Genomic DNA, 26,461 nt, shown 5'->3' on the forward strand with positions numbered 1-26,461 from the left:
CTTGTTATTGTTCGGTTCCACTTGCAGAGCCTCGTACCTATTATGCAAGGGCACCTGGGAAGGTGGGGTAGTCACAGAGGAGACACACCTGCTGTGCCAGGCAGGAACTTGTTGTCATTGCTCCCTATCCCTTAAGTCACTGTGTTCAGCCAGGCAGAGAGAGGATAGGGAATCCTCCGTATCATGTGTCCTGTTTGCCTGTTGGGCCTGTCTCAGGGAAGGTAGGATGTGATTCCAGTAGTCTATTGCTTTTTCAGACTCCCTGACACTCCTCAACCTACTCACCTCCTCCCAGAGCTCTGTCACTAAGCAGAGGAGTTCCTCTACCTGGGCACACTTCCCACAGGTGTGCTCACTACTGCCATCCGATACTGGCATAAGAGTATCATAGAATCATAGAATCATTTTGGTTGGAAAAGACCTTCAAGATCATCGAGTCCAACCATTAACCATGCCCCCTAAACCATGTTCTGAAGTACCCTGTCCACTCGCTTTTTGAATATCTCCAGGGATGGTGACTCAACCACTTCTCTGGGCAGCCCATTCCAATGTTTGACAACCCTCTCAGTAAAAAAATTTTTCCTAATATCTAACCTAAATCTCCCTTGCCTCAACTTGAGGCCATTTCCTCTTGTTCTATCTCCAGACACCTGACAGAAGAGACCAACACCCACCTCACTACAACCCCCTTTCAGGTAGTTGTAGAGAGCGATAAGATCTCCCCTCAGCCTCCTCTCTTCTAGACTGAACAGCCCCAGCTCCCTCAGCCGCTCCTCATAAGACTTGTGCTCCAGGCCCCTCACCAACTTGGTTGCCCTCCTCTGAACACGCTCCAGCACCTCAATGTCTTTCCTGTAGTGAGGGGCCCAAAACTGAACACAGGACTCGAGGTGCGGCCTCACCAGTGCCGAGTACAGGGGAACAATCACTTCCCTGCTCCTGCTGGCCACACTATTTCTGATACAGGCTAGGATGCGATTGGCCTTCTTGGCCACCTGGGCACACTGCTGGCTCATATTCAGCTGGCTGTCAACCAGCACCCCCAGGTCTTTCTCTGCCAGGCAGCTTTCCAGCCACTCTTCCCCAAGCCTGTAGCGCTGCATGGGGTTGCTGTGACCAAAGTGCAGGACCCGGCACTTGGCCTTGTTGAACTTCATACGATTGGCCTCAGCCCATCGATCCAGCCTGTCCAGATCTCTTTGTAGAGCCTCCCTACCCTCAAGCAGATCGACCCTGCCTCCCAACTTGGTGTCGTCTGCAAACTTGCTGAGGGTGCACTCAATCCCCTCATCCAAATCATCAATAAAGATATTAAACAGAACAGGGCCCAACACCGAGCCCTGGGGAACACCACTTGTGACCCGCCGCCAACTGGATTTCACCCCATTCACCACTACCCTCTGGGCACAACCTGCAGCCTGCCACCTGGGTGGCAGCATGTTCCCACCGGAGCTCTGTCTGGGCAGCTGCGTCAGCCGTGGTGGGTGCAGAGCTTATAGAGGCCATGGCTTTCTGCTGGGTGGATGCCATTGCTCCCTGGTCAAGCTGGCAGGGCTTCAGCGCCCTGCCGTGCGAACTGCCGCACCATGTACTGTTTGCCCGCCCTGGTTGCTAGCGCTAAGGGCTTCTTTTATATGGGGGGGGGGGGGCTTGGCCACTATTGCTCCTGGCCCCACCCAGGTCCCATCAGCCACTGTTGGGCGAGCTGCAGGCTCCTGGCAGCTCTCTCGGCTCCCCCTGAGGTTCCCCCGGTTCCGGAAACCCCCCTGTGCACTGTGCTAGGGCACTTTGCTGCAGATTGTGCCGGCACCGGAGCTGCTTGCCTCGGCGACTGAATGCTAGTTTTGGTTACACAGCGTTTAAATCTCCTGCCGTTGCTCGTAACTAGAGTCAACAGATCAGTATAAAACTTCTCATTGATTTAATGGGTTTTGATTGCTTTGACTTCTAAAATAATTTCTTTAGGACACACAAAAATCAGAGAATTTGGGGAAAGTTGGAAAATTTCCAATTTTTAGAATTTGGAAAATAGATTCATTGCTCTGGTGACCAGCTAAATTGAGCAAACACTGCCCAGTTGTTTCTCACTTTTCACATATGAACTATATGAACTGAATCAGGAATGCTATATTTCTTAACCTGAAACAGAGAAGAGTAAGACTAACTTCTGTTAATATTTTTGGCTTTCAGGTTTACTGTGAGTACCCAAGATGTTGCACAGGCAATATAGACGGTTATAGGTCTGTTCTGCCAGAATGAATTAAAGGGAATTACTGCTAGGCCCCTCCTTTTTCTTCATGAAAGAAGGATAATGCTGGCTCCACAGCATTTGTTTCCCTCTCTGGAATCCTGTTGAATGAGAGTTTTTCCATCTGTTGAAATTATCATAAACATTTGTGGCTGATATGAGACAGCACCTGGAACCTTGTAGTAAGTGACAGCATTTTTTCCACCATAGACTGATCAGTGAGTAGACAGGAGAACACTGGAACTACATAGACACTTCATGCAGTATGGCTCCTGCTTCCACAAAGCTAGACACAGGATGGATTTCCAGCCTCTTTTGTGAAGAGGTGATGCACAGGTCTCTTTACAAGACCTTCCTATTGTTTCGTGTGCTCCGATGTGAGCAGTTAGGAAGAGCAAATTCAAAATTCTGGCCCTTTGTGTTTACTGCTATTAATTTACTACGTTAATAAAAGACATTATGATTGTCAAAATGAAAAATGGTAATAATTTACTAGAGGATAGATGTTTTGATAAGATTTAACGGCATTTACATCCAGTTACACTTGATGGGTCATTTACTGCCTCATTCCAAATATTGGAAAGGCAAATATAAAACCTAATTTTTAAAAATTTAATAATATGGGACTGTAGTATTTTCTAGAACGATGTCTTTACAGAGGACTGGGTACAGCTGCTATCTGGATGTGGGAGGCTGTGCCCAGGATGTTCCCTGTCATGCAACATAGTTTAGGTCCATCACACCAAATGCTAACTTCAGCAGAATTTTTTTTTTTTTAACTTCATGGCTAACACATTCCTGTTAAACAGTTGTATCTACTAAAAAAATATGGTCCATTTATGCATATCTGATTATTGGTGATATCATCATAGCTAGCGGCAAGCAGTCACTAGGTAACTTTGGGTGTAATATTTCTAAAGTAACTGTCTCAGTGATGGCCCCATACCATTCTTGCTGCAAATATTTGCTTAAGTTTATTTCCATCTCTACAGCAATATAACTAAAATAGCTACATTGTGTCTGCTGAGCTGTGACAACCTAATCTACATGTCTCCATTAAAATTTCCGTCATATATAGTCATCTTCTTTTCTGCCTACTAGCTATAAAAAACCTTTACCAGTACTACATCTGAAAGGAGAAAGAAAGCAGAGGTACAAAAGGGAAACATAGAATCATAGAATATCTCAAGTTGGAAGGGACCCATAAGGATCATCAAGTACAACTCCCTGCTCCTCGCAGGACTAACTAATCAGAAAACTACTGTACAAACACTCCACTGAGCTGGGCAAGCATTTTGCAGAGGGGAGATGGAGATATAGAAAGAGTAAAGTATCAGACTCATGGCTGAGTGCATACAGTGTAATGAATTGCAGTCAACAGCAAAGGCACGATACTATATGCATGCTCCTAGCCATGGCAAACATGAATTAAATGCATTACCTTATACTTCAGAAATGTTACATGAGAGACATCATGGTATCTTAAAGCCTAAGTTAAAAGTCATGGAACCCAAATCTATTACAGGAATACTTCATCACTACCATGTTCAGTCTCAGGAGGCTTGAAACAAACTGTATATGTTATTTTCCTCATGAAAAAAATTGATAGCACTTAGCAGGTTGTCTCTGTTGCTTGGATAGAAGACTTTTCAACCTAAATAGGCCCCGCTGACTTTATTTTTTTAATAAATTATGTAGAAGTGGTAAACCCTTCCAAAAAGGGTCAACATCCTTATTAAGTTATGTTCACAGAAATCCTAATTGAAGAAGAGAAGGGTGCAGATTAAGTCTTAAGAAGGCAGTTTGAGGACAGGGCACCACATTCTTATGAGCTTTGAAAACTAGAAGGCAGGACCCTTCTGAGGACACCCAGTATCTCAGTGAAAAACTTAAGGGTGACCAAGCATGGGCAAGTCTGGAGGCTGTGATATGTGAAAGGGAGATCTTTAGGTGAGTAGACTAGAGGTTCTTTGACATCAGTGTGAAAGCAGGGAAAGTACCTAAACTCCAAAAGTCTCCCAGAGAGTTTGCAATGCATCATCTCTCTTGGATACAAATCCAGTGGGGTTTTTTTAATCTGCCAAACAGAAAAGCAAGAAATGGCAACTTTTTTTCTTCTCATAACCATTTTCAAGAAATCTTTATCTGGCTTGCAGAATAAGCAGCACAGGAGTATCACACAAAGCTATTTCTAGAAGTATCATTTGCAACTACTAAGAATACCTGTTTTGTTAGTATATTATTTAGTAGGTCTCAGTCATCAGTCTTGGAAAGAAGATACAATTATAAACTAAAGAAAGAATGCAATTTTACTACTCACTACCACCATGAACAATAGTTAGCAATGGAATTATAAAATAAGGAGTCACAAAACTGCTTGTGAATGCAGTTCAATCCCTCTTTGATTCCCCAGTATTTCTCCAGGATGTCAAATCACACTGCCCAAACAGATGCTTTCGTCATGATTTATTTCATGTAGAGGAGCTAATGTTGCAAGAATAAGATGCCATACAGAAGTCTAGAATCACAGAATCATAGAATATCTCAAGTTGGAAGGGACCCATAAGGATCATCGAGTCCAACTCCCTGCTCCTCGCAGGACTAACTAAATCATGTGACTAAGAGCGTCATCCAGACGCTCCTTGAACTCTGACAGGCTTGGCGCCGTGACCTACTTCCCTGGGGAGCCTGTTCCAGTGACCAACCACCCTCTCAGTGAAGAACCTTTTCCTAATGTCCAATCTGAACTTCCCCTGACGCAGCTTCATTCCATTTCCTCGTGTCCTATTGCTGGTCACCAGAGAGAGGAGATCAGCACCTCCCCCTCTGCTGCCCCCCTTGAGGAAGTTGTAGACTGTGATGAGGTCACCCCTCAGCCTTCTCTTCTCCAAGCTGAACAAACCAAGTGACCTCAGCAGCTCCTCATAAGTCTTGCCCTCGAGGCCTTTCACCACCTTGGTCGCCCTCCTCTGGACACACTCTAATAGTTTGTTGTCCTTCTTATATTGAGGCACCCAAAACTGCACACAGTACTTGAGGTGGGGCTGCACCAGTGCAGTGTAGAGCGGGACAATCACCTCCCTCGACCAGCTAGCTATGCTGTGCTCGATGTACCCCAGGACACGGTTGGCCCTTTTGGCTGCCAGGGCACACTGCTGACTCATATTCAACTTGCCATCAACCCAAACCCCCAGATCTCTTTTCACGGGGCTGCTCTCCAGCCTCTTGCCCCCCAATTCGTATGTATAACCAGGATTACTCCATCCCAGGTGGAGAATCCTTCACTTGCTCTTGTTAAATTTCACACGGTTGGTGATTGCCCAGCTCTCTAGTCTATCCAGATCTCTCTGTAAGGCCTCTCTACCCTCAAGGGAGTCCACAACTCCTCCTAGTTTAGTATCATCAGCAAACTTACTTAATGTACATTCGACTCCTGCGTCCAGATCATTTATAAAACCATTAAAGAGCACTGGCCCTAAAATTGAGCCCTGTGGAACCCCACTGGTGACTGGCTGCCAGCCTGATGTAACCCCATTTACTATAACCCTTTGAGCCTGACCCATCAGCTAGTTGTTCACCCATCGTATTATGGACTTGTCTAGCTGTGTGCTGGACAGTTTATCCAGAAGGATACTGTGAGAGACAGTATCTAAAGCTTTGCTAAAATCCAAACCCACCACATCTACTGGCTTCCCTTGGTCAACTAGATGGGTGACCTTGTCATGAAAGGAAATTAAGTTAGTTAAGCAGGACTTTCCCCTCATGAACCCATGCTGGTTATGACCAATGACTACATTGTCTCTCAAGTGTTTTTCGATAACTCCCAGAATAACCTTCTCCATAATTTTACCAGGCACTGAACTGAGACTGACAGGCCTGCAATTACCAGAGGCTTCCTTCTTACCCTTCTGTTGACGCGGAAGTCACGGACACTGCGCACAATCAATATGATCAAGCAGATGCCACTTTATTGCCAAGATAGCTCGGTTTATATGTTCATTCTAGTTACTGTTCACGCATAAGCAAATTAGAGATTGGTTAGCATGAGCTGTCCACGCGCCTAGTTACACCTAATGATTGGTTATATCAACACTGTACACGTGCATAAACATAAGGCATAATTGGTTGTATTAACTAAAACATGCAAAACTTGTCTCAGTCTAATTGGTCAAGATAAGCTGCCGAATTGAGGTTCTTTGTGCCAAGTTCCCTTTATCGTGGAATGCGCACCTGTGTTCTTCTAATTGGCATCTTTCTTTTTTTGTCTTCTTGTTTATTCTGTTCAAGGCCTTCTAAAGGCATCTGGAATGCTCTTACTACCGTTAGCTAAATATGTGTCCACAAGCAAAGCGTCCTTGAAGCCTGCTGCCTACAAAACATCCTTGGCTCACAAATTGATCAATTCTATCGAGTCTGGATTGTTCACTATGTGCCCATTACTTTCCAAGTATCCCACACCCTTCTTGAAAATTGGGACAACATTTGCCAGCTTCCAGTCAACAGGGACCTCTGCAGATTCCCAAGACCATTGAAAAATAATGGAGAGAGGTCCCGTGATGACATCGGCCAGCTCTTTCTGTACCCTGGGATGAATCCCATCAGGCCCCATAGATTTATGCGCATCCAGCTGGAGCATCAAGTCTCAAACAAGTTCAGGGTTGGCTGGGAGTTTATCATCCCTCCAGTCACGGTCTTCCAACACAGGGCTCTGGGGGTCCCAGGGCCCATCATCGGTGTTGAAGACAGAGGCGAAGGCGGCACTAAATGTCTCTGCTTTGTCTACGTCCCTATTTGTGAGGTGACTGACCTCGTCAAGCAAGAGCCCAATGTTATCTCTGATTCTCCTTTTGCTATTAACATATTTTAAAAAGCCCTTTTTGTTGTCCTTCACAGTGCTGGCCAGCTTGAACTGTAATCGAGCTTTGGCTGCACAAATTTTCTCCCTACAGTGGCGAACAGCATCTCTGTAGTCCTCCCGGGTTGCCTGTCCTTGCTTCCAAAGTCCGTACACTTTCCTTTTCTGCCTAAGTTCTAGAAGAAGATCCCTGCTCAGCCAAGCTGGCCTCCTGCCCCGCTTGCTTGACTTCTGACACTTTGGAATTGCCTGCTCCTGTGCTCTTAAGAGATAGCTCTTAAAAAGTGGCCAGCATTCATGGACCCCAATACCTTCAAAAGCAGATTTCCAGGGGACCTTACTAACTAGTTCCTTCAGCAGCCTGAAGTCTGCTCTCCCCATATCCAGGGTCGATGTTTCACTGGCAGTTTTTCTTCTATCACCAACGATTTGAACCTCGGCTACTTCGTGGTCACTGTGACCAAGACAGCCACCAATCACCACTTTGCCCATGAGTCCCTCTCTGTTTACAAAGAACAAATCTAGAAGGGCACCTTTCCTCGTCAGCTCCCTTAGTACCTGCACCAAGAAGTTATCTTCAACATGCTTCAGGAATTTCCTGGACCTGTTTGTGTCCGCTGTATGATATTCCCAGTTGATGTCTGGAAAGTTAAAATCACCTATAAGGACAAGGGCAGTTGATCTAGAGATATGCCTTAATTCCTTGTAGAATAATTCTTCAGTGTTGTCGTCCTGGCTGGGTGGTTGATAGTAGACTCCCACAACAACATCTGCTTTATTTGCTTTCCCCTTCATCCCTACCCAGAGGCTCTCAACCCTGTCGTCACCAACTGTAAGCACCATACAATCCAACCCCTCCCTTACATACAGCGCCACCCCTCCGCCTCGCCTGCCCTGCCTATCCCTCCTGAAGACCCTGTAACCATCCATCACAGCACCCCAGTCACAGGACTCATCCCACCAGGTTTTGCTTATGCCAATGATGTCGTAGCTCTGGGACTGGGCCAAAGCTTCTAGCTCCTCTTGTTTATTCCTCATGCTGCACACATTAGTATAGAGACATTTCAAATGTGCTCCAGTGTACTCACCACATCATGGAGCAGATTGAAGGACCTCACTAGCATACTGTTCCCAGTTTTTTCTACTAGGCAGTATCCCTCCCCTGCAGTCCCAAAAGAAGAATGGTTCACCTACACGTATCCTTGCACAGACTCCTTGTGCCACCTTCTTTTGTAAAGGGATCATTTAGACAAAAAGTCTCTCATGCAATCTTATCTTTTAGAGTTATTTCTAGCTGTTCTCCCCAACTTTCTGTGCCTCATTCATAGCTGGCTCCTATCAAATTCTTTAAATGCTTTATGTTCATCACTTTCTTAAACAAAAACATACAACTTGCATATATCCTAGCTGCATTAGTAGGATAACCACCACCCCTAAACACACACGCTCCAACATCCTTGAAGAAAAGCTTGTGTCTTTCCAGCATAATGCCAGGTACTTTCTGCCTTTCAGAAGCTCTCATAAAATAAAAGAACATGTTGTAAGGTAATACTTGACATTTACCCCAGGAAGACAACACATCAGAGCGCAAAACAATAACTGAAATCGGGAAAGTACCTGCAGCAGAATTGATTCCAAGACAGTGTAAGAGGCAGACAGAGAAGACAGTTGTTACTCTGCACCTTCTGCCTCTGAACAGCTGTTATGCCTATATCATTTCATATCAATAACTATCGGTGACAAATACAGTAACAAATCTTTCATCTTCACATCAAAAAGAGATCTTTCCAAGGGGTACTGACATGAAAGGGAAAATCCAGCTTTTTACACCCAGGTTTTCAGAATGCTTAATTTACATACGATGCAGGTGTGGGAGCAGCTCAGAACACCTGGCATTTGTTTTCAAGAGTGACTGTTAGAATTTGTTGTGCTGTATGTTTGCCAAGCCTTGAAGAACTAACTAGTTTTACAAGGTCAGGTTGGAGGATGGCCTGGTGTAGGCCTGGGAAGATGTGGCTGAAGACAGTCAGGAGTATGTGTATGGAATGTTTTTATCTTTAACTGTTCTGAGGACTGGCAAACATCCCAGCTGAGCCAGATATGTGCTCCTGTGTTAGTAGTATTGGCTGTATGCCGTTAGTTCTTTCTAGATCTTTGTTGAAACATATATAAGTTGGATTCTTTTGTGAAAAAAAAGGAATCTTGCACAGAGAGCTTGAGCGCTTGATTCAGTCGCTGCAGATGGTGAGCCTGACGTGATCAAGAGAAGAAGATGACATGATGGAAAGAAGCCGGCACGATTAAGAGAAGAAAACGACGTGATCAAGAGAAGAAGAAAAGAGGTGATTCCCCTTCACTGCGGAGACCACGCAATCTAGCGGGGAGAGTTTTGAAGAAGTGACCACGACTCCGAGAAAATAGGTAACAGCAACCCCTGTGGAATGGGTGAGTTGCGAGATTGGGGTAGCATGGGGCAATCAGTTTCTCAGGAGCATAAGCTCTACTTAAACGTGTTGCAGCAGATTTTACGGGCCTCTGGGTATAAAATAACAGAGGGACAAATTGCTTCGCTTTTAATATGGGTAAAGGATAATTGTAACTGGTTTCCCACAGAGGGAACTTTTGATAGCAAGGTTTGGGAAAGAGTTGGGGAGCATTTACAAATGCGAAAAACTTTGGCCTTTGGTGTATCAGAAAATTTAATTGTGACATGGAAATTTATTTATACTGCGCTGGTGCATTTACAGCCGGCAGAGAAAATCATATCAATGCAACCTGATACTGCTTTTGAGGAGACAGTTTGTAAGCAGGCCGCTAATGAGCAGGATTCTGATTCTGATAATAATTCTTTTGAATCAGGCAGGGCGGACTCTGAAAAAGAGCCGGATTTATATCCCCCGTTACCTCCACCACCGCCCGCACTAACACCGTTAATGCACACACCCCGCCGGCAGGCAGCCAGGCAGGCAGCGGGTGGGCAACACGGGCTCCGCGGGGTTGCCGACCCTTACCACCGCATACAGGTCCCTGCCGCCTCGCCTCTGCCTCCCTCCGCTTCGCCGCCGCCTGCCGCAGCCGCCGCGCCCGCCCCACCGCTGCCTCCCGCGGTCTCTGCGCCCGCCGCGGCCGCCGCCGTCCCCCCCCACCCCACCCCCCCCAATCGCCTGGTACTCCCTCTCCAGGGTTTGCAGAACTTAAAACGGAACCTGGCTTTGCTGCACTGCCTGTATCTCCTTCTCCTACTAATCCCTCTAACTCTATGCCTCTCTCTAATCCTGTGGCTCCTGCCTCACAGCGGTGCAGAGAAAAAACTATAGTGCCTTCAGCTCCGCCTTTAACAGACTTTGATGCTAAATGTGACAATTCACTTAATGATTTGGGAAAAAATACAAATAGCTTGATGCGACACTGTCGAGAAAAAGCTCTACAGCAAGGAGATACCATGTTTACTTTTCCTGTTATATACAAACCTCATAATCCACCACAGCATGACAGTTTACTTTATGAAATGATAAAAGAATTACGGAAATCAATTCATGAAAATGGGTTACACAATTCATTTACAATGGGACTAGTGGAAACAATTGGAGGCATTTATACTATGACTCCTTGGGGCTGGAAATTGCTTATGAAAACGGTGTTGACTTCTGCTCAGTATTCTGTATGGCAATTAGAATACAATGATTTGTCAGTGGAACAAATTATGGACAACTTGTCATCAAGGATACTTATAGATCAAAATATGTTACAAGGAACAGGCCCTTACGTTACACCTCAGGCACAAGCAGCTTTGCCAAAGCAAGTTTTCGATCAAGCTACTCGTATTGCAATCATGGCTTTACGACGCGTACCTGAAACTGGGCAAGATATCGCTTCGTTTGCCTCTATATGACAGGGCTCTCAGGAACCGTATGTATCTTTTATTGATCGCCTTCAAGCCGCGATAACGCGGCAGGTAGAAAATCCGGAAGCTGCAAAAGTATTATTATTTCAATTGGCTTATGAGAATGCAAATACAGACTGTCAGGCTGCACTGAAATCAGTTAGAGGAAGAGCTACTGACGTTGGGCAGTATATTAAGATATGTCAAAACATAGGGACAGACACTCATAGAGTTAACATGTTAGCTGCTGCACTGTCACAGCAACTAAATGTTAATCAAATTACTGTGAAATGCTTTGAGTGTGGAAAATTGGGACATATGGCTAAGCAATGTCCTAAACGACAGAAATCCAAATGTGATAAACCTCCAAATCAATTGTGACAAAAGCATAGGCTAAAGATATAATTCGTTCTTGTCCAGATTGTCAGAGAGTTGCTTCTGATGCAGTGAGCATTGGAGTTAACCCATGTGGTTTACATTCTAATGCCATTTGGCAAAGTGATGTTACACATGTATCTGCCTTTGGCTCCTTGAAATTTGTGCATGTTTCTATTGACACCTTTTCCTCTTATATTTGTGCTACTGCTCATTCTGGAGAAAGGGCACGTGATGTTCAACGACATTGGTCACGATGCTTTGCAATTATGGGGGTTCCTCAAACCATTAAAACTGACAATGGTCCAGGGTATGTAGCTAAATCTACTCAATTATTTTTGCAACAGTGGCAGGTATCCCATGTGACAGGAATTCCACATTCACCTACTGGACAAGCAATAACTGAGTGTGTGCATCATGCTTTAAAGTCCATGTTACATAAACAAAAAAGGGGGAATATGCCACCACAAGAACAGCTAGATAATGCTATGTTTACTTTGAGTTTTTTAAATCGCTCACCAGACTTAATGGCCAGCACAGCGATAGATCGGCATTTTAAAACTCCTGATTCTATTTCACACAGACCTAAAGTACTGTATAAAGATCCTTTTAGTGGACCTGGTTGGAATGGACCTGTGGAACTAATCACGTGGGGGCGAGGGTATGCTTGTGTTCTTCTTCCCACAGGAACCAAGTGGATTCCAGCTAAACACGTGAAGCCATATCATGAGCTGGCGAAACCACTCGGACAACCCAATCCCGCAGATGAAGTCTCTGAATTTGAAAGAGGAGAAACGAATGAGGAGGAAGCAGCACATCGAGAATGAAAAAGCTATCACATAGGGACATTTGAAGAGAATGCAACAACAAGCTAGCATGATGATGCAACGTGTATCCTACTCCAAAGAATACCTTTTTTAGCATACCTGGCAATAGTGGCCAGTAACAGTATTGTAAGAATTCTGATCCTTTTTTCTTTGCGGGGTCACTGTGGCTCGGGCGCAGCATTTTTATTGGGCCCACTGGAGGTGTTGCGCCTAAGCCACGGTGACTATATAAAAAACTATTCCTTGTATAAGTTTGAACCTCACACAGAATCACAAAGATTCAGTGATGATATGTACTTCACATCCTTATGTTTTTGTAGCAGCTCAACTTGTAGATATTGCTTTACGTAACCATGCTTTTGAAACTAATCTGAATGAACCTTGGTATTTTAGCTGTTTTACTCATAAGAATATATCTGAACTAAGTCTTACAGTAATCATGCCAATGTGACGTCGTGCTGAATTGTGGATCCCTGTAAATATGACCAAATCGTGAGAAGGTGAATCAGGATTAAGTCAATTATCAAGGCTTTTAAAGCGGACAATTAGTCACCCAAAATGATTTATAGGATGGCTTGTTGCCTTTATAATATCAGCTATCATTATTGCAGCTACTGCCGCCGTTGCTACCACGGCGCTTGTGAAATCCGTTCAGACTGCTCACACAGTAGCTAATGTATTAAAAAATGTTACAGCTGAAATGAATACCCAGGTACAAATTGATCAACAATACTAGCATGATTGGATGCTTTGGAAGCAGTGGTAATTTGGCTTGGAGTGTATTGGGTTTGTGTGGCAAGGTTTTGGTGGCGGGGGGTTACAGGGGTGGCTTCTGTGGGGGCTGCTGGAGGTTTTCCCCTGTGTCTGACAGAGCCAATGCCAGCTGGCTCTAAGACGGACCTGCCGCCGGCCAAAGCTGAGCCAATCAGTGATAGTGGTAGCACCTCTGTGTACAAAAAAAAAAAACAACCCACCAAAAACCCCCCAAACAAACAAACAAACAAAAAAAACAGCTGGAGAGGGGGAAGAGAAAAGGGGTTGCGGGACACACAGAAATGGCAGCTGAAGAGAAGAGTGAGAACATGTAAGAGAAACAACCCTGCAGACACCAAGGTCAGTGAAGAAGGAGGGGGAGGAGGTGCTCCAGGCGCCAGAGCAGAGATACCCCTGCAGCCCATGGTGAAGACCATGGTGAGACGGGTTGTTCCCCTGTGGTCCATGGAGGTCCACGGTGGAGCAGATGTCCACCTGCAGCCCGTGGAGGACCCCACGCCAGAGCAGGTGGGTGCCCGAAGGAGGCTGTGACCCCGTGGGAAGCCTGCGCTGGAGCAGGATCCTGGCAGGACCTGCAGATCTGTGGAGAGAGAAGCCCACGGAGCGGGTTTTCTGGCAGGACTTGTGACCCCGTGGGGGACCCACGCTGGAACGGTATGCTCCTGAAGGACTGCACGCTGCAGAAAGGACCCATGCTGGAGAAGTTTGTGGAGGACTGTCTCCCGTGGGAGAGATCCCACGCTGGAACAGGGGAAGAGTGTGATGAGTGCTGCCACTGAGGAGGATGAAGTGACAGAGATAACGTGTGATGAACTGACCACAAACCTCATTTCCCGTTCCCCTGTCCAGCTGTGGAGGGAGAGTGATAGAATAGCTATGGTGGGCGCCTGGTGTCTAGCCAGGATCAACCCATCACATAGAGATAGACAAAGTGCATTATAAAATAGAATGAAATGACATTGTAATTGGGAATTTCAAAAACAAGGGCTCTGTGTAACTCCTTTACAAAGGAATGAAAGTGTATGAGATTGGAATTAGGTGAAGGCGCATTTGCAAGGTGCATTTGCTACTAATATTGCAGGAGAGATCTAAGATCTTGCACAAATATTACAAGATCAAATGTGAAATATACAAAATTAGCAGAATAAGGTGTTTTTCAAAGAATTGTCTAATAGTGTTAAATGCTTAAATCCAAAAACATGGTTTGAAGGTTTAAATCTGTGTATCTGAATTTGTATTGCTATTGGAGGGTTATTAATCATTTGTGTGTTTGCAGCAATCAGAATCATCTGAGGAGCAGTACGAGGATTGCATTGGTTCAAAGCTAGAGTCCTCGCTGCCTTCCTCGTGAATCTGATGTTCCTAAACAAAAAAGGGGGAGATGTGGGAGCAGCTCGGAACACCTGGCATTTGTTTTCAAGAGTGACCGTTAGAATTTGTTGTGCTGTATGTTTGCCAAGCCTTGAAGAACTAGTTTCACAAGGTCAGGTTGGAGGATGGCCTTGTGTAGGCCTGGGAAGATGTGGCTGAAGACAGTCAGGAGTATGTGTATGGAATGTTTTTATCTTTAACTGTTCTGAGGACTGGCAAACATCCCAGCTGAGCCAGATATGTGCTCCTGTGTTAGTAGTATTGGCTGTATGCCGTTAGTTCTTTCTAGATCTTTGTTGAAACATATATAAGTTGGATTCTTTTGTGAAAAAAAAGGGAATCTTGCACAGAGAGCTTGAGCGCTTGATTCAGTTGCCGCAGATGGTGCAAGTTAATTAATTACATAAAATTAACAACATTTTTTTCAAAGCATTGTGACCAAAAGGGTAACTTTTATATTAGTATCTTTGTAAACAGGAGTCTAAACTCAGGATTTCTGTATAAGAATTAGGGAAGCTATTTATTCCACATACATTTATAATATGTTGTTAGCAAAAAAACCCCACAAAACTAGTTGAGAAAGTAATATATTCAATAAGGAAAATCAGGACTACTCTGACAGGCTTGGTGCCATGACAACTTCCCCAGTATCAATAGCTTTGCTAAAATCCAAACCCACCACATCTACTGGCTTCCCTTGATCAATTAGATGGGTGACCTTGTCATAAAAGGAAATTAACATGATTTGCCTAAGGTTATACAACATGTCACAGCATTAATTTTCCACATTTTACATCCATAAATAGCTTTGGGAAAAATTTGGTTTTTCACCAGTTGAATCTGTTCATATCCACATGCCATGTTTTTCCTGACTTAAGTGATGGAGTGGCTTCAAGACTATTTCAAGTTCAGTTGTTTCTTTGAATATTATCCTTCTTTCATTATAGGTAATTTCAAGCAACTGCAACTGCAACTTGGCTGTTAATTGTGACCCCTACTTGTCTTTTGTTTTATTATTTGAGTCACTTTGTGTGCCTTTGTTCTTATCTCGGTGAGGGGATAGACCATGTTCCTTACTGCTTGTTTTTAACATTGTCACCATTCATTGCAGTCCATTGATAGCTGAAATCGAGAGCATCATATGTACATCTGAGGTTAGTTAAGAGGCATCCACACATGGAAATTCCAGCTCTCTGCACTTTGCCAACTGTGCTGGTTTTGTGGGGGATAGAGTTAATTTTCATCATAGTAGCTAGTATGGGGCTACGTTTTGGATTTGTGCTGAAAACAGTGTTGATAATACAGGGATGTTTTAGTTACTGCTGAGCAGTGCTTACAGAGTCAAGGCCTTTTCTGCTTCTCACACCACCCCACCAAGCGAGTAGGCTGGGGGTGCACAAGAAGTTGGGAGGGGACACAGCCAGGACAGCTGATCCCAACTGACCCAAGGGATATCCCAGACCATATGATGTCATGCTCAGCATATAAAGCTGGGGGAAGAAGAAGGAAGGGGGGGATGTTCGGAGTGATGGCGTTTGTCTTCCCAAGTAACTGTTACACATGATGGAGCCCTGCTTTCCTGGAGATGGCTGAACACCTGCCTGCTGACGAGAAGTAGTGAATGAATTCCTTGTTTTGCTTTGCTTGCGTGCATGGCTTTTGCTTTACCCATTAAACTGTCTTTATCTCAACCCCCGAGTTTTCTCACTTTTACTCTTCCAATTCTCTCCCCCATCCCATTGGCAGGGAGTGAGCAAGCGGCTGTGTGGTGCTTAGTTGCTGGCTGGGGTTAAACCACGACATCAACTCTTTCTATAGTTTGTGTAGTGGTAAATACAATGAACATTGAAAAAGTCTGGGGACAAAACCTTGTGTCTCTGAGTCTGCCCAAAGGAAAGTCACTTGTGTCTCCTGCAGTTGTTGTCTGTTATTGAAAGGCTGCATCAGAGGCAGGGAAGTTTCTGTATCTTCCAGAATCCATGAAGGACAGTCATGTCATGATTGGAAATAGAAAAGGGAGTGAATATAAACAAAGACATACTACAAACTGCATACGAAGATGTTTTTCTTCTTTGAGGTAATCCTTCCATACTCAGCCTTCTAAATTGTTTTACTATACAGCCTTCTTTTGCATAAGAAAATTCAGTCTTTTTCTTTGTGTTTGTACAGATTCTTGCACACAAAATCCTGGTCTGTGATTAAGATTCATTTGTACTGTATCAGTGTGTCCTGGGTTCAGCTGGGATAGAGTTAATTTTTACAGGAACCTGGGAGGTGGGGGGGGCATAGCCGGGGCAGCCGACCTGAACTAGCCAAGGAGCTATTCCATACCATGTGACATCATGCTCAGTATATAAATGGGGAGCGGGCCGGGGGGGAGGGCTCTGGACTTTCGGTGGCAGAGCGTCGGGTTCCGGGTGGTGAGCAGTTGCACTGTGCATCACTCTTTTTTTGTATATTCTTTCATTAGTACCGTTGTTGTTGTTGTAACCTTTTTTTGTGTTGTCCCAGTAAACTGCCCTTATCTCAACCCTCGAGGTTCCAGTTTTTTTTCTTTTCTCTCCTCCGTCTCCTCCCTATCCCACCGGAGGGGGGCGGGAGGAGTGAGCGAGCGGCTGCGTGGTCCTTTGTTACCGGCTGGGCTGAAACCACGACAGTCCTTTCTGGCGCCCAACGTGGGGCAGGAAGGGTTGAGATAACAACAGATCTGGCCAGAACGTGTTGAAACAAATTTGTCATACGTATTTCTTATATTAGATAAATAGATGTTAGTCACAATGTTGGTTCATTTGTTTACATGGTGGCGTTTTGTAAGTTCTTATATGCTCTATGTATTGCCTGTAGTTACGTTTCTCACCTCTGGGAGAGTGATTGGGATTATCATTTTGCTGTACTGGGCAATGTCGACTTGTGAAATGATTACATCACTGGTCATGAGGTTAAGCTGGTATCTGTATGAGACAGTGATATCATTTCCATACTTCGGGCACCTTCTATTGGATTTTATTGGTAATTACACTCAATCCATGGGGAAGTTGGGGGGGGATACTTCCCCCTGTCCGTTCGCCTCCCTTCTCTCCTTCCGACTAATTACAACAGCTTTTGAGAATTTTGAATATCCTTGGGATGCGCAAGCCAGTGTGCTGTTAGTGCTATGCCTCCTGAATATGTTTCAGGTCTTGTTTAGGGCTACAAAAAGGCTCTTTAAGAGTACCACCAAGAGATCTGCCCCAAAGCTGGATATTCATGGGTGGCACGGCATGTGGGAGGATATGGGCAGGTATCTAGAGAACTTCTCACCTCCAGTGGCTTGGAAGTTCACTCCCGAACAACTATAGAACCCTCATGAAGTGGTAGAATATTTGAAAGAAAAATGCTGTGGCTATTCCAAAGATGTACAACTCGCTACACTGTGCTGGGCCCTGACCAGTATCTACCAAACACTGCTTGATATTAGGCGGCACCCTCAGGGGGAAAAGGGGGAAAAGATGAAAAACAGGACAACAGGCACCATGGCTACCCAAACCCCGACAACAGGCAGTGTGGCTACCTCTACCCCGACAACAGGCAGTGTGGCTACCCCTACCCTAACAACAGGCACCGTGGCTACCCAAACCCCGACAACAGGCACCGTGGCTACCCCTACCCCAGCAACAGGCAGTGTGGCTACCCCAACCCCGGAGACAGATACTGCAGCTAAACCAGAGAACCAACCTGTGCCAGTATCAGTCGCCCCTGTACAGAAAAAGAAACACACAAAGAAATCAGTTCGCTTAGTGAGAGATGAAGATGAACCAGGGTCATCGCGAGAACAGGAGGAAGAGGCAGAACCTGAAATAATTACCCGATCTCTATCCCTGAGTGAGTTGCGTGACATGCGAAAAGATTTTAGCCGCCACCCAGGTGAGCACATTGTTACCTGGCTGCTCCGATGCTGGGATAATGGGGCTAGTAGTGTGGAATTAGAGGGTAGGGAAGCCAAGCAGTTGGGATCTCTGTCTAGGGAAGGGGGCATCGACAAGGCGATTGGGAGAAAAACACAAGTCCTCAGCCTCTGGAGGCGACTTCTGTCAGGTGTAAAGGAAAGATACCCCTTCAAGGATGAAGTTACATGTCACCAAGGCAAGTGGACCACCATGGAGAGAGGTATCCAGTACCTGAGGGAATTGGCTGTGCTGGAAGTGATTTATAATGATCCAGAAAATGCGCAGTCACCCACAGATCCAGATGAAGTCCAATGCACACAACCGATGTGGCGGAAGTTTCTACGAAGTGCACCACCAACCTATGCCAACTCATTGGCAGTAATGTCCTGGAAAGAAGGCAATGGACAAACGGTGGATGAATTGGCTGTCCAACTCCGACAATACGAAGGAAGTCTCTCTTCCTCCTTACGGGCCTGTGTCTCAGCTGTAGAGGAATTGTCCCGAGAGTTCCAGCAATTCAAAGTGGATATGTCCTCCTCCCCACCTGTACAGGCCTGCATCGCAGCTATTGGGAGTAAGCACTCCTCTGCCCAAGAGAGAGGAGAGAGAAAGTACACACGACAGGCTAACCTGTGGTTTTACCTGCGTGACCATGGAGAGGACATGAGGAAGTGGGATGGAAAACCTACCTCAGTCCTGGATGCACGGGTACAGGAGTTGCGAGAAAAAGCAACCAGAAAAGGGGATTCTTCTTGGAAAGCTGTTGCTCCAGTTTCCCATGAGCAGTCTCCCAGATGCAATAGATGAGCTGATCCCGTTTCTGATCCTCTTGAAGGGACTTCTGATTCATGTGTGCAAAAAGTGAGTAACGGATATTCTAACCAGGATTAGAGGGGCCCTGCCTCCAGCCAGGTGGAGGAGAGGGACAACCGAGTCTACTGGACAGTGTGGATTTGATGGCCTGGCACGTCCGACCCACAGGAATATAAAGTTCTAGTAGACACTGGTGCACAATGCACCCTAATGCCATCAAGTTATAAAGGGGCAGAACCCATCTATATCTCTGGTGTGACAGGGGGATCCCAAGAGCTAACCGTATTGGAAACTGAAATGAGTCTAACCAGAAATGAGTGACATAAACACCCCATTACAACTGACCCAGAGACCCCGTGCATCCTTGGTATAGATTATCTCAGGAGGGGGTATTTCAAGGACCCAAAAGGGTACTGTTGGGCCTTTGGTATAGCTGCATTGGAGACGGAGGAGATTGAACAGCTGTCTACCCTGCCTGGTCTCTCTCAAGACCCTTCGGTTGTGGGGTTGCTGAAGGTTGAAGAACAACACGTGCCAATTGCTACCACGACGGTGCACCGGCAGCAATATCGCACCAACCGAGACTCCCTGATCCCCATCCATAAGCTGATTTGCCAATTGGAGAGCCAAGGAGCGATCAGCAAGACTCACTCACCTTTTAATAGTCCCATATGGCCCGTGCGGAAATCTAGTGGGGAATGGAGACTAACAGTAGATTATCGTGAGCTGAATGAAGTCACACCACTGCTGAGCGCTGCTGTGCCAGATATGTTAGAGCTTCAATATGAACTGGAATCAAAGGCAGCTAAGTGGTATGCCACAATTGACATTGCTAATGCATTTTTCTCCATTCCTTTGGCAGCGGAGTGCAGGCCACAGTTTACTTTCACTTGGAGGGGCATCCAGTACACCTGGAATCGACTGCCCCAGGGGTGGAAACACAGCCCCACTATTTGCCATGGACTGATCCAGGCTGCACTGGAAAAAGGTGAAGCTCCAGAACACCTGCAATACATTGATGACATCATTGTATGGGACAACATGGCAGAAGAAGTTTTTGAGAAAGGGAAGAAAATAATCCAAATCCTTTTGAAGGCTGATTTTGCCATAAAAGAAAGTAAGGTCAAGGGACCTGCACAGGAGATCCAGTTCTTAGGAGTAAAATGGCAAGACGGGCTGAAGAGGCCCCGCTGTATAATAAACTGCCAGAAAATGAGAGGCAATATGCCCTGTTCACTGACGGATCCTGTCGCATTGTGGGAAAACATCGGAGGTGGAAGGCTGCTGTATGGAGTCCTACACGACTAGTCGCAGAAACTGCTGAAGGAGAAGGTGAATCGAGTCAGTTTACAGAAGTGAAAGCCATCCAGCTAGCGTTAGACATTGCTGAAAGAGAGAAGTGGCCAGTGCTCTATCTCTATACTGACTCATGGATGGTGACAAATGCCCTATGGGGGTGGCTACAGCAATGGAAGAAGAGCAACTGGCAACGCAGAGGTTAACCCATCTGGGCGACCGCACTGTGGCAAGATATTGCTGTTCGGATAGAGAAGCTAGTGGTAAAAATACGTCACGTAGATGCTCATATACCCAAGAGTCGAGCCACTGAAGAACATCAAAATAACCAACAGGCAGATCAGGCCGCCAAGATTGAAGTGTCTCAGGTGGACCTGGACTGGCAACATAGGGGTGAGCTATTTATGGCTCAGTGGGCCCATGATACCTCGGGCCACCAGGGAAGAGATGCAACATATAGATGGGCTTGTGATCAAGGGGTGGACTTGACCATGGACACTATCTCACAGGTTATCCATGAATGTGAAACATGTGCTACAATTAAGCAAGCCAAGCGGTTAAAACCCCTGTCGTGTGGAGGGCGATGGCTGAAATATAAACAGTGGGAGGCCTGGCAGATTGACTATATCACACTCCCACGAACCCGCCAAGGCAAGTGCCATGTGCTTACAATGGTGGAAGCAACCACTGGATGGCTGGAAACATATCCTGTGTCCCACGCCACTGCCCAGAACACTATCCTGGGCCTTGAAGAGAAAGTTTTATGGCGACACGGCACCCCAGAAAAAATCGAGTCGGACAATGGGACTCACTTCTGAAACAACCTCATAGACGCCTGGACCAAAGAGCATAGCATTGAGTGGGTATATCACATCCCTTATCATGCACCAGCCTCCGGAAAAATCGAACGATACAATGGACTGCTGAAAACTACGTTGAGAGCAATGGGGGGTGGAACTTTCAAACATTGGGATACACATTTAACAAAAGCCACCTGGTTAGTTAATACTAGAAGATCTGCCAATTAGCCTGGCCCTACCCAATCAAGACTTCCACATACTGTAGAAGGAGATAAAGTCCCTGTAGTGCGCATGAGGAGTATGTTAGGAAAGACAGTCTGGGTTAGTCCCCCCTCAAGCAGAGACAAACCCATCCAAGGGGTTGTTTTTGCTCAGGGACCTGGGTACACCTGGTGGGTGATGCAGAAGGATGGGGAAGTTCGATGTGTACCTCAGGGAGATTTAATTTTGGGAGAGAATAGCCAGTGAATTAGGCTGTATGATATTTAACTGCTAAATAACCTGCCAATGTATGTCATTGTATCTATAGTGTCTATATGCCATATCAAGGGTATTACTGTAAGAATTACCCAAATGACTGAAGGATGGACTTTGAAACTGAGCCAAGTGCAACAGTGATAGAACTTGAACTGGTGCCCAACAATTTCCTTGAGATCAGCCTCTTCGACCTACAGGCCAAGGGTGTGGGTTGCACCAAATGTACCAGCCACAAGTTCCAGAGGCAGCATACAACAACCTAACACCTCACACCATCTCTCTTATGCTGAAGAACTGTTACAACAGATGGAGCCCCAAAGTCATGGACTAAATAAAATTGATGGACACATTGGAGAGATAACCCATCGACTAAGGGAATACTATTTGTGTGTGTGTGGGGGGAGGTGTGTGTCCATATACATATATATATATAAGACAAGGAAAGTGGTAGTAGTTGATTGGAAAATGTAAGATCTGGGCATGATGTAGATGGTATAGAATAAGGGGTGGATAATATCCTGGGTTCAGCTGGGATAGAGTTAATTTTTTCAGGAACCTGGGAGGTGGGGGGGGCATAGCCGGGGCAGCCGACCTGAACTAGCCAAGGAGCTATTCCATACCATGTGACATCATGCTCAGTATATAAATGGGGAGCGGGCCGGGGGGGAGGGCTCTGGACTTTCGGTGGCGGAGCGTCGGGTTCCGGGTGGTGAGCAGTTGCACTGTGCATCACTCTTTTTTTGTATATTCTTTCATTAGTACCGTTGTTGTTGTTGTAACCTTTTTTTGTGTTGTCCCAGTAAACTGCCCTTATCTCAACCCTCGAGGTTCCAGTTTTTTTTCTTTTCTCTCCTCCGTCTCCTCCCTATCCCACCGGAGGGGGGCGGGAGGAGTGAGCGAGCGGCTGCGTGGTCCTTTGTTACCGGCTGGGCTGAAACCACGACACAGTGTTACCCCCATTAACAGTTTGGATAAGCATTACCATATAATGCACAGTGCGTTGTACTGGTATTCGTGACTGGGATCTTTGCTTGATTCTATTATTGCTGATTTGCTGTATAATCTTTGGCAAGCCAGTGGATCTCTCTGTTTCACTGTTTCTACATTCCCTTTCTCTTTCCCCAGCTTGATTTATGTTAGTAAATTTTTCAGGGCAGGATGTTTTCTTACTGTTTGTGCAATGTGCAGCAAAAATCGGTCTCAGATCTTGACTGGGGTTTTTATGCTCTGCTATACTTTACCAGACAAAGATATTTGAAAGAAATACACAGAATTTAATCCTAGTTTACTTGCCTTTAAAAGTAGTGGTCCCTATACAACTAAATTCCAAGCTTCTGAACATTTGGGGGAAATTTTGGGAAAGGAGATGCAGCATGTCTGTTAAACTGAGCTATAAGCAGAACTGTGCAAAATATTTGCAAATAATCCTTAGAAAATTTCTCTAGCTTTAATATTTGTCACAAATGTTATGTTCCAACTATGCTTTTTATAAAGACTGGTCATGAATCATTTTTGTGAATTTGATTTCAAGAAATATATCATTTAGTTAAGAAAAGGTACCTCATTCGGATGCCCTTATATTCAGCGAATAACTGTCTTCCTATCTGAAACATGCAGATAAAACTTGTGGACCAGTTTTAAGGACTGGAATTTTGATTTCATTATGATCTTGATGTAAGAGCTGAAAAAATGTTAATGCATAGTGCTCTTAATGCTGGTGCAAATCCTGCAGTCTTTGCCTATTTCATGAGAAATTGAATTGTTAGCATATGCATATATGTTTATTTTATATACTTTTTAGGGACTATGTATATTTTAAAATAATTATGTCAAGCAAATTGTTTATGTCAAATGCTTCAAGTTATAATGAAATAAGAAGGTATAAAATATTTTGAACTCCTATAACTGCAGCAAATTCAAAACAGAAATGGAGCAAAATTGTCAGCCTTGTGTTTGTATAAGAATTCAGGCTAGATTTGGTCATAAAATAATCCAAATGGGAATTTCATCTATTTCTTTGGTTATTTATGCTGCCTCCCATATACTGTGCCTTAATTTTGCCTTTGACTTTGTAAGACATACTGATTGGGATTGCTGACTTAAGAGTTCTTCCATTTGAAAGACTGTAGAGAATAAAGACCAGCATAGAGTATGCGGTTGGATTTGTGTCTAAACCACAAAAAGATTAAGAATACAGATATTCATATAATCATATTTTCCTATAAAAAGTAAAAGATCAAAGGTATGCAAATAACCTCAATTTTCTCCCAAGCAGATTTAGTACATGCCTGGTAACGTACACATCAGAAGATAGAATCTCATGGAGGAAACTGCATACCTGCTTGAGCCACGTGCAATAATCGTAAGTCATAAGGCAAATTAGAGTAAATTGAATGCGATTCTGCATTGTTTCTTTCATGAAAGTACTAAAACAGACCATAGAGAAATGTGACTGGATTGACTTCGCCTTTTATAGTTTATTTTCCCAAGAGTCTGTGAATAACTGTCAGAACTGTTTACCTGTATAGCAAAACTCTTCACTTTCTCAATTTATCTGTCACATAACAGCTCATAGCTTCTATAATTATTACTTCATTGTTATTGTTCTAATTTCTTTGATATTAAAAAAATTTGCAAAGGAATGTAATCATGCCTAGCCTATTTTTAACACCTCAGAGACCATATGTTCTGATATTGTCATAACCAGTTATATTGAGCACACTTACATAAGTACAAATGGAAACCCAGAACATCGTATCTGGGAGACACTGTCATGCCTGCAAACAGCAAAAATATTTATTCAGATAATTTACAGTTGGAAGAAGTAATATTACCAGCATGCAAGACCCTGGAGGAATCGTATGATTACAGCTTTGCCAAACAAAATACGTGAAATAAGAAATTTGGGTCATGGATGCCAAGAGTGATCTTAAGACTGACTTGAGAAGCATAAGACTTTTATCCAATGAATTATCCTATAATGTGTAACACCCCCCCCCCAAAAAACAGTAGTATCTATAAATTGCACAGTAGTATACCTGTAAAGGATATAGTTTGTTATTTAGATATTGAATAATACCTGTATATTTACATGAGTATGAGTTATGTAGCAAATATACGAGCATCTTTTTTTTAAAACCATTTGTGCACTAAATGAGGTATTGTTCAGTGTAGAAAACCATTTTTACAGAGTTTTTAGCAATAAACTGGGAAATTTCTTGTAATCCCATGAAAAAAGTCCTGTTATATTTAAGGATTTTTTAAAAAGAATTAAATCTGTCATTTGTGAATTGCATTGAGTTTTCTGTGCTTGTTCCCTGCCTGACTAAGGAAGTTTAAAATTTTGTTATCTACCTTGAAAATAAATGTCTCTACTTCAAAGGGAAACTCTAAGAATAATCCACTTAACATTGTGAGGCACTTGTATGATAAGACGACAAATCTCATAGATAACATTTCTCTGCCAAAAACCTTTATATAATAATGTAAATGATTGTTACAAAAAAAGGGCATTAAAAAGGATAAAGTGCTCCAAAGAATTTAAAAGAAAAAAAAAAACATCAAAAAGAAGGGTATTGTTTGAATACAGAAATTGGGAAAAGCATCTTTTAGTTTCTGTGTATATTAAATCAAACCTTTTGTTATATTGTCTCTAAAACAGCAGTAGCAGCGGTATCTCTTTCTGCAGGTTATAACACTTCTGTTCTAGCACATGAAATGTTCATTTTTTTAATGATTTGGCGTGTGCATCTTTATCAAATTATTTAAAAGAAAACTTCAGAACAAAGAAACTGTTTCTTTTTTTACCTGTGACTAAACTGGATACAATTAGTGGCAGGACCAGCATTTGCAGCATTCTCATGAGTAGTTCTCCTGGAAATGAAAAGTACTTGACTTCCCGATAGCTCATCTTATATGATCGGAGAGAAAATCCAAGGATTATACCTGAAGAGAGGGAAAAGATATCATGACTTACTCTTCTAAAGTAGTAGTAACATCTGAACATGAATATCTATATAGTACTTACTTGACGTATCTGATTGTAACATGCAGTTTTTACTATGCCCCAGACTGCACTCAAATATCAACTACCTATGCGAGTAGTCCTACTGAAGCCAGTAAATTACTTTTTACTGTAACAGATTCAGAAGGTTATTTCTGTTGCTATTTTTAAAAATCTGTATTATTGTAAAAGGTACATTTTGAGCATTAATGAAAAGGAAACAGTCCCTGCTACTGCAGCTGAGTGCTTTGACTTCTGGGATTTTGAGTGTAATCATATATGCACTGCATATACATACTAGCCACCAACCTTCAGAAGTCTTGTCCATGCCTGTTTTCTCTGTGGGGGCCTGATCCTGTAGATGTGCTTCAGATTAGATGAGAGAACCCAGAGAGATTTACTTGAGAATCCCCTTGTGGTTAGGTCTTTACACAGCAAAACAGTATCAGGAGATGCCTACCTTCAGAAACACAGGCACTTGCAAAGCAGCAGCTAATCCACGTTGGAAGGTTTTACTGGATGATTAAGTGGTGGGTTTCAATACCTGAGGGAGTGGGGTAAGGGAGTGCCTGAATCCATCTGTCTTGCTGGGAACAGATAAATGGTGCTTGAGATAAATTTACAAATGGAAACTATAGATGAGCTGCTATGTGTGGCAACCCAAACTTTACAGCTAGAACTCCTCAGATTTTGTCCTGTACTTGGCACCAACTGCTTTATTTGCTTATTTGGTTAATTATTTGGTTAATTGACACAATTAGTTACAATTTACTGAGTGCTAAATGGTTTGGTACCTATCTGATGTAGGTCTTC

General features: G+C 44.0%; 1 protein-coding gene across 1 annotated transcript in view; it reads right to left on the minus strand.

The window, feature by feature from the left end:
• Positions 1-26,461, minus strand: part of LOC128136280 (excitatory amino acid transporter 1-like) — a 107,635-nt gene that overhangs the window by 62,905 nt on the left and 18,269 nt on the right. The window contains exon 3 of the mRNA XM_052775545.1: positions 25,453-25,590. Within this exon, the coding sequence (XP_052631505.1) occupies positions 25,453-25,590 (138 nt within the window). The remainder of the gene's footprint in view (positions 1-25,452; positions 25,591-26,461) is intronic.

This window comes from Harpia harpyja, chromosome W (assembly GCF_026419915.1).
Source record: "Harpia harpyja isolate bHarHar1 chromosome W, bHarHar1 primary haplotype, whole genome shotgun sequence".
Lineage (NCBI taxonomy): Eukaryota > Metazoa > Chordata > Aves > Accipitriformes > Accipitridae > Harpia > Harpia harpyja.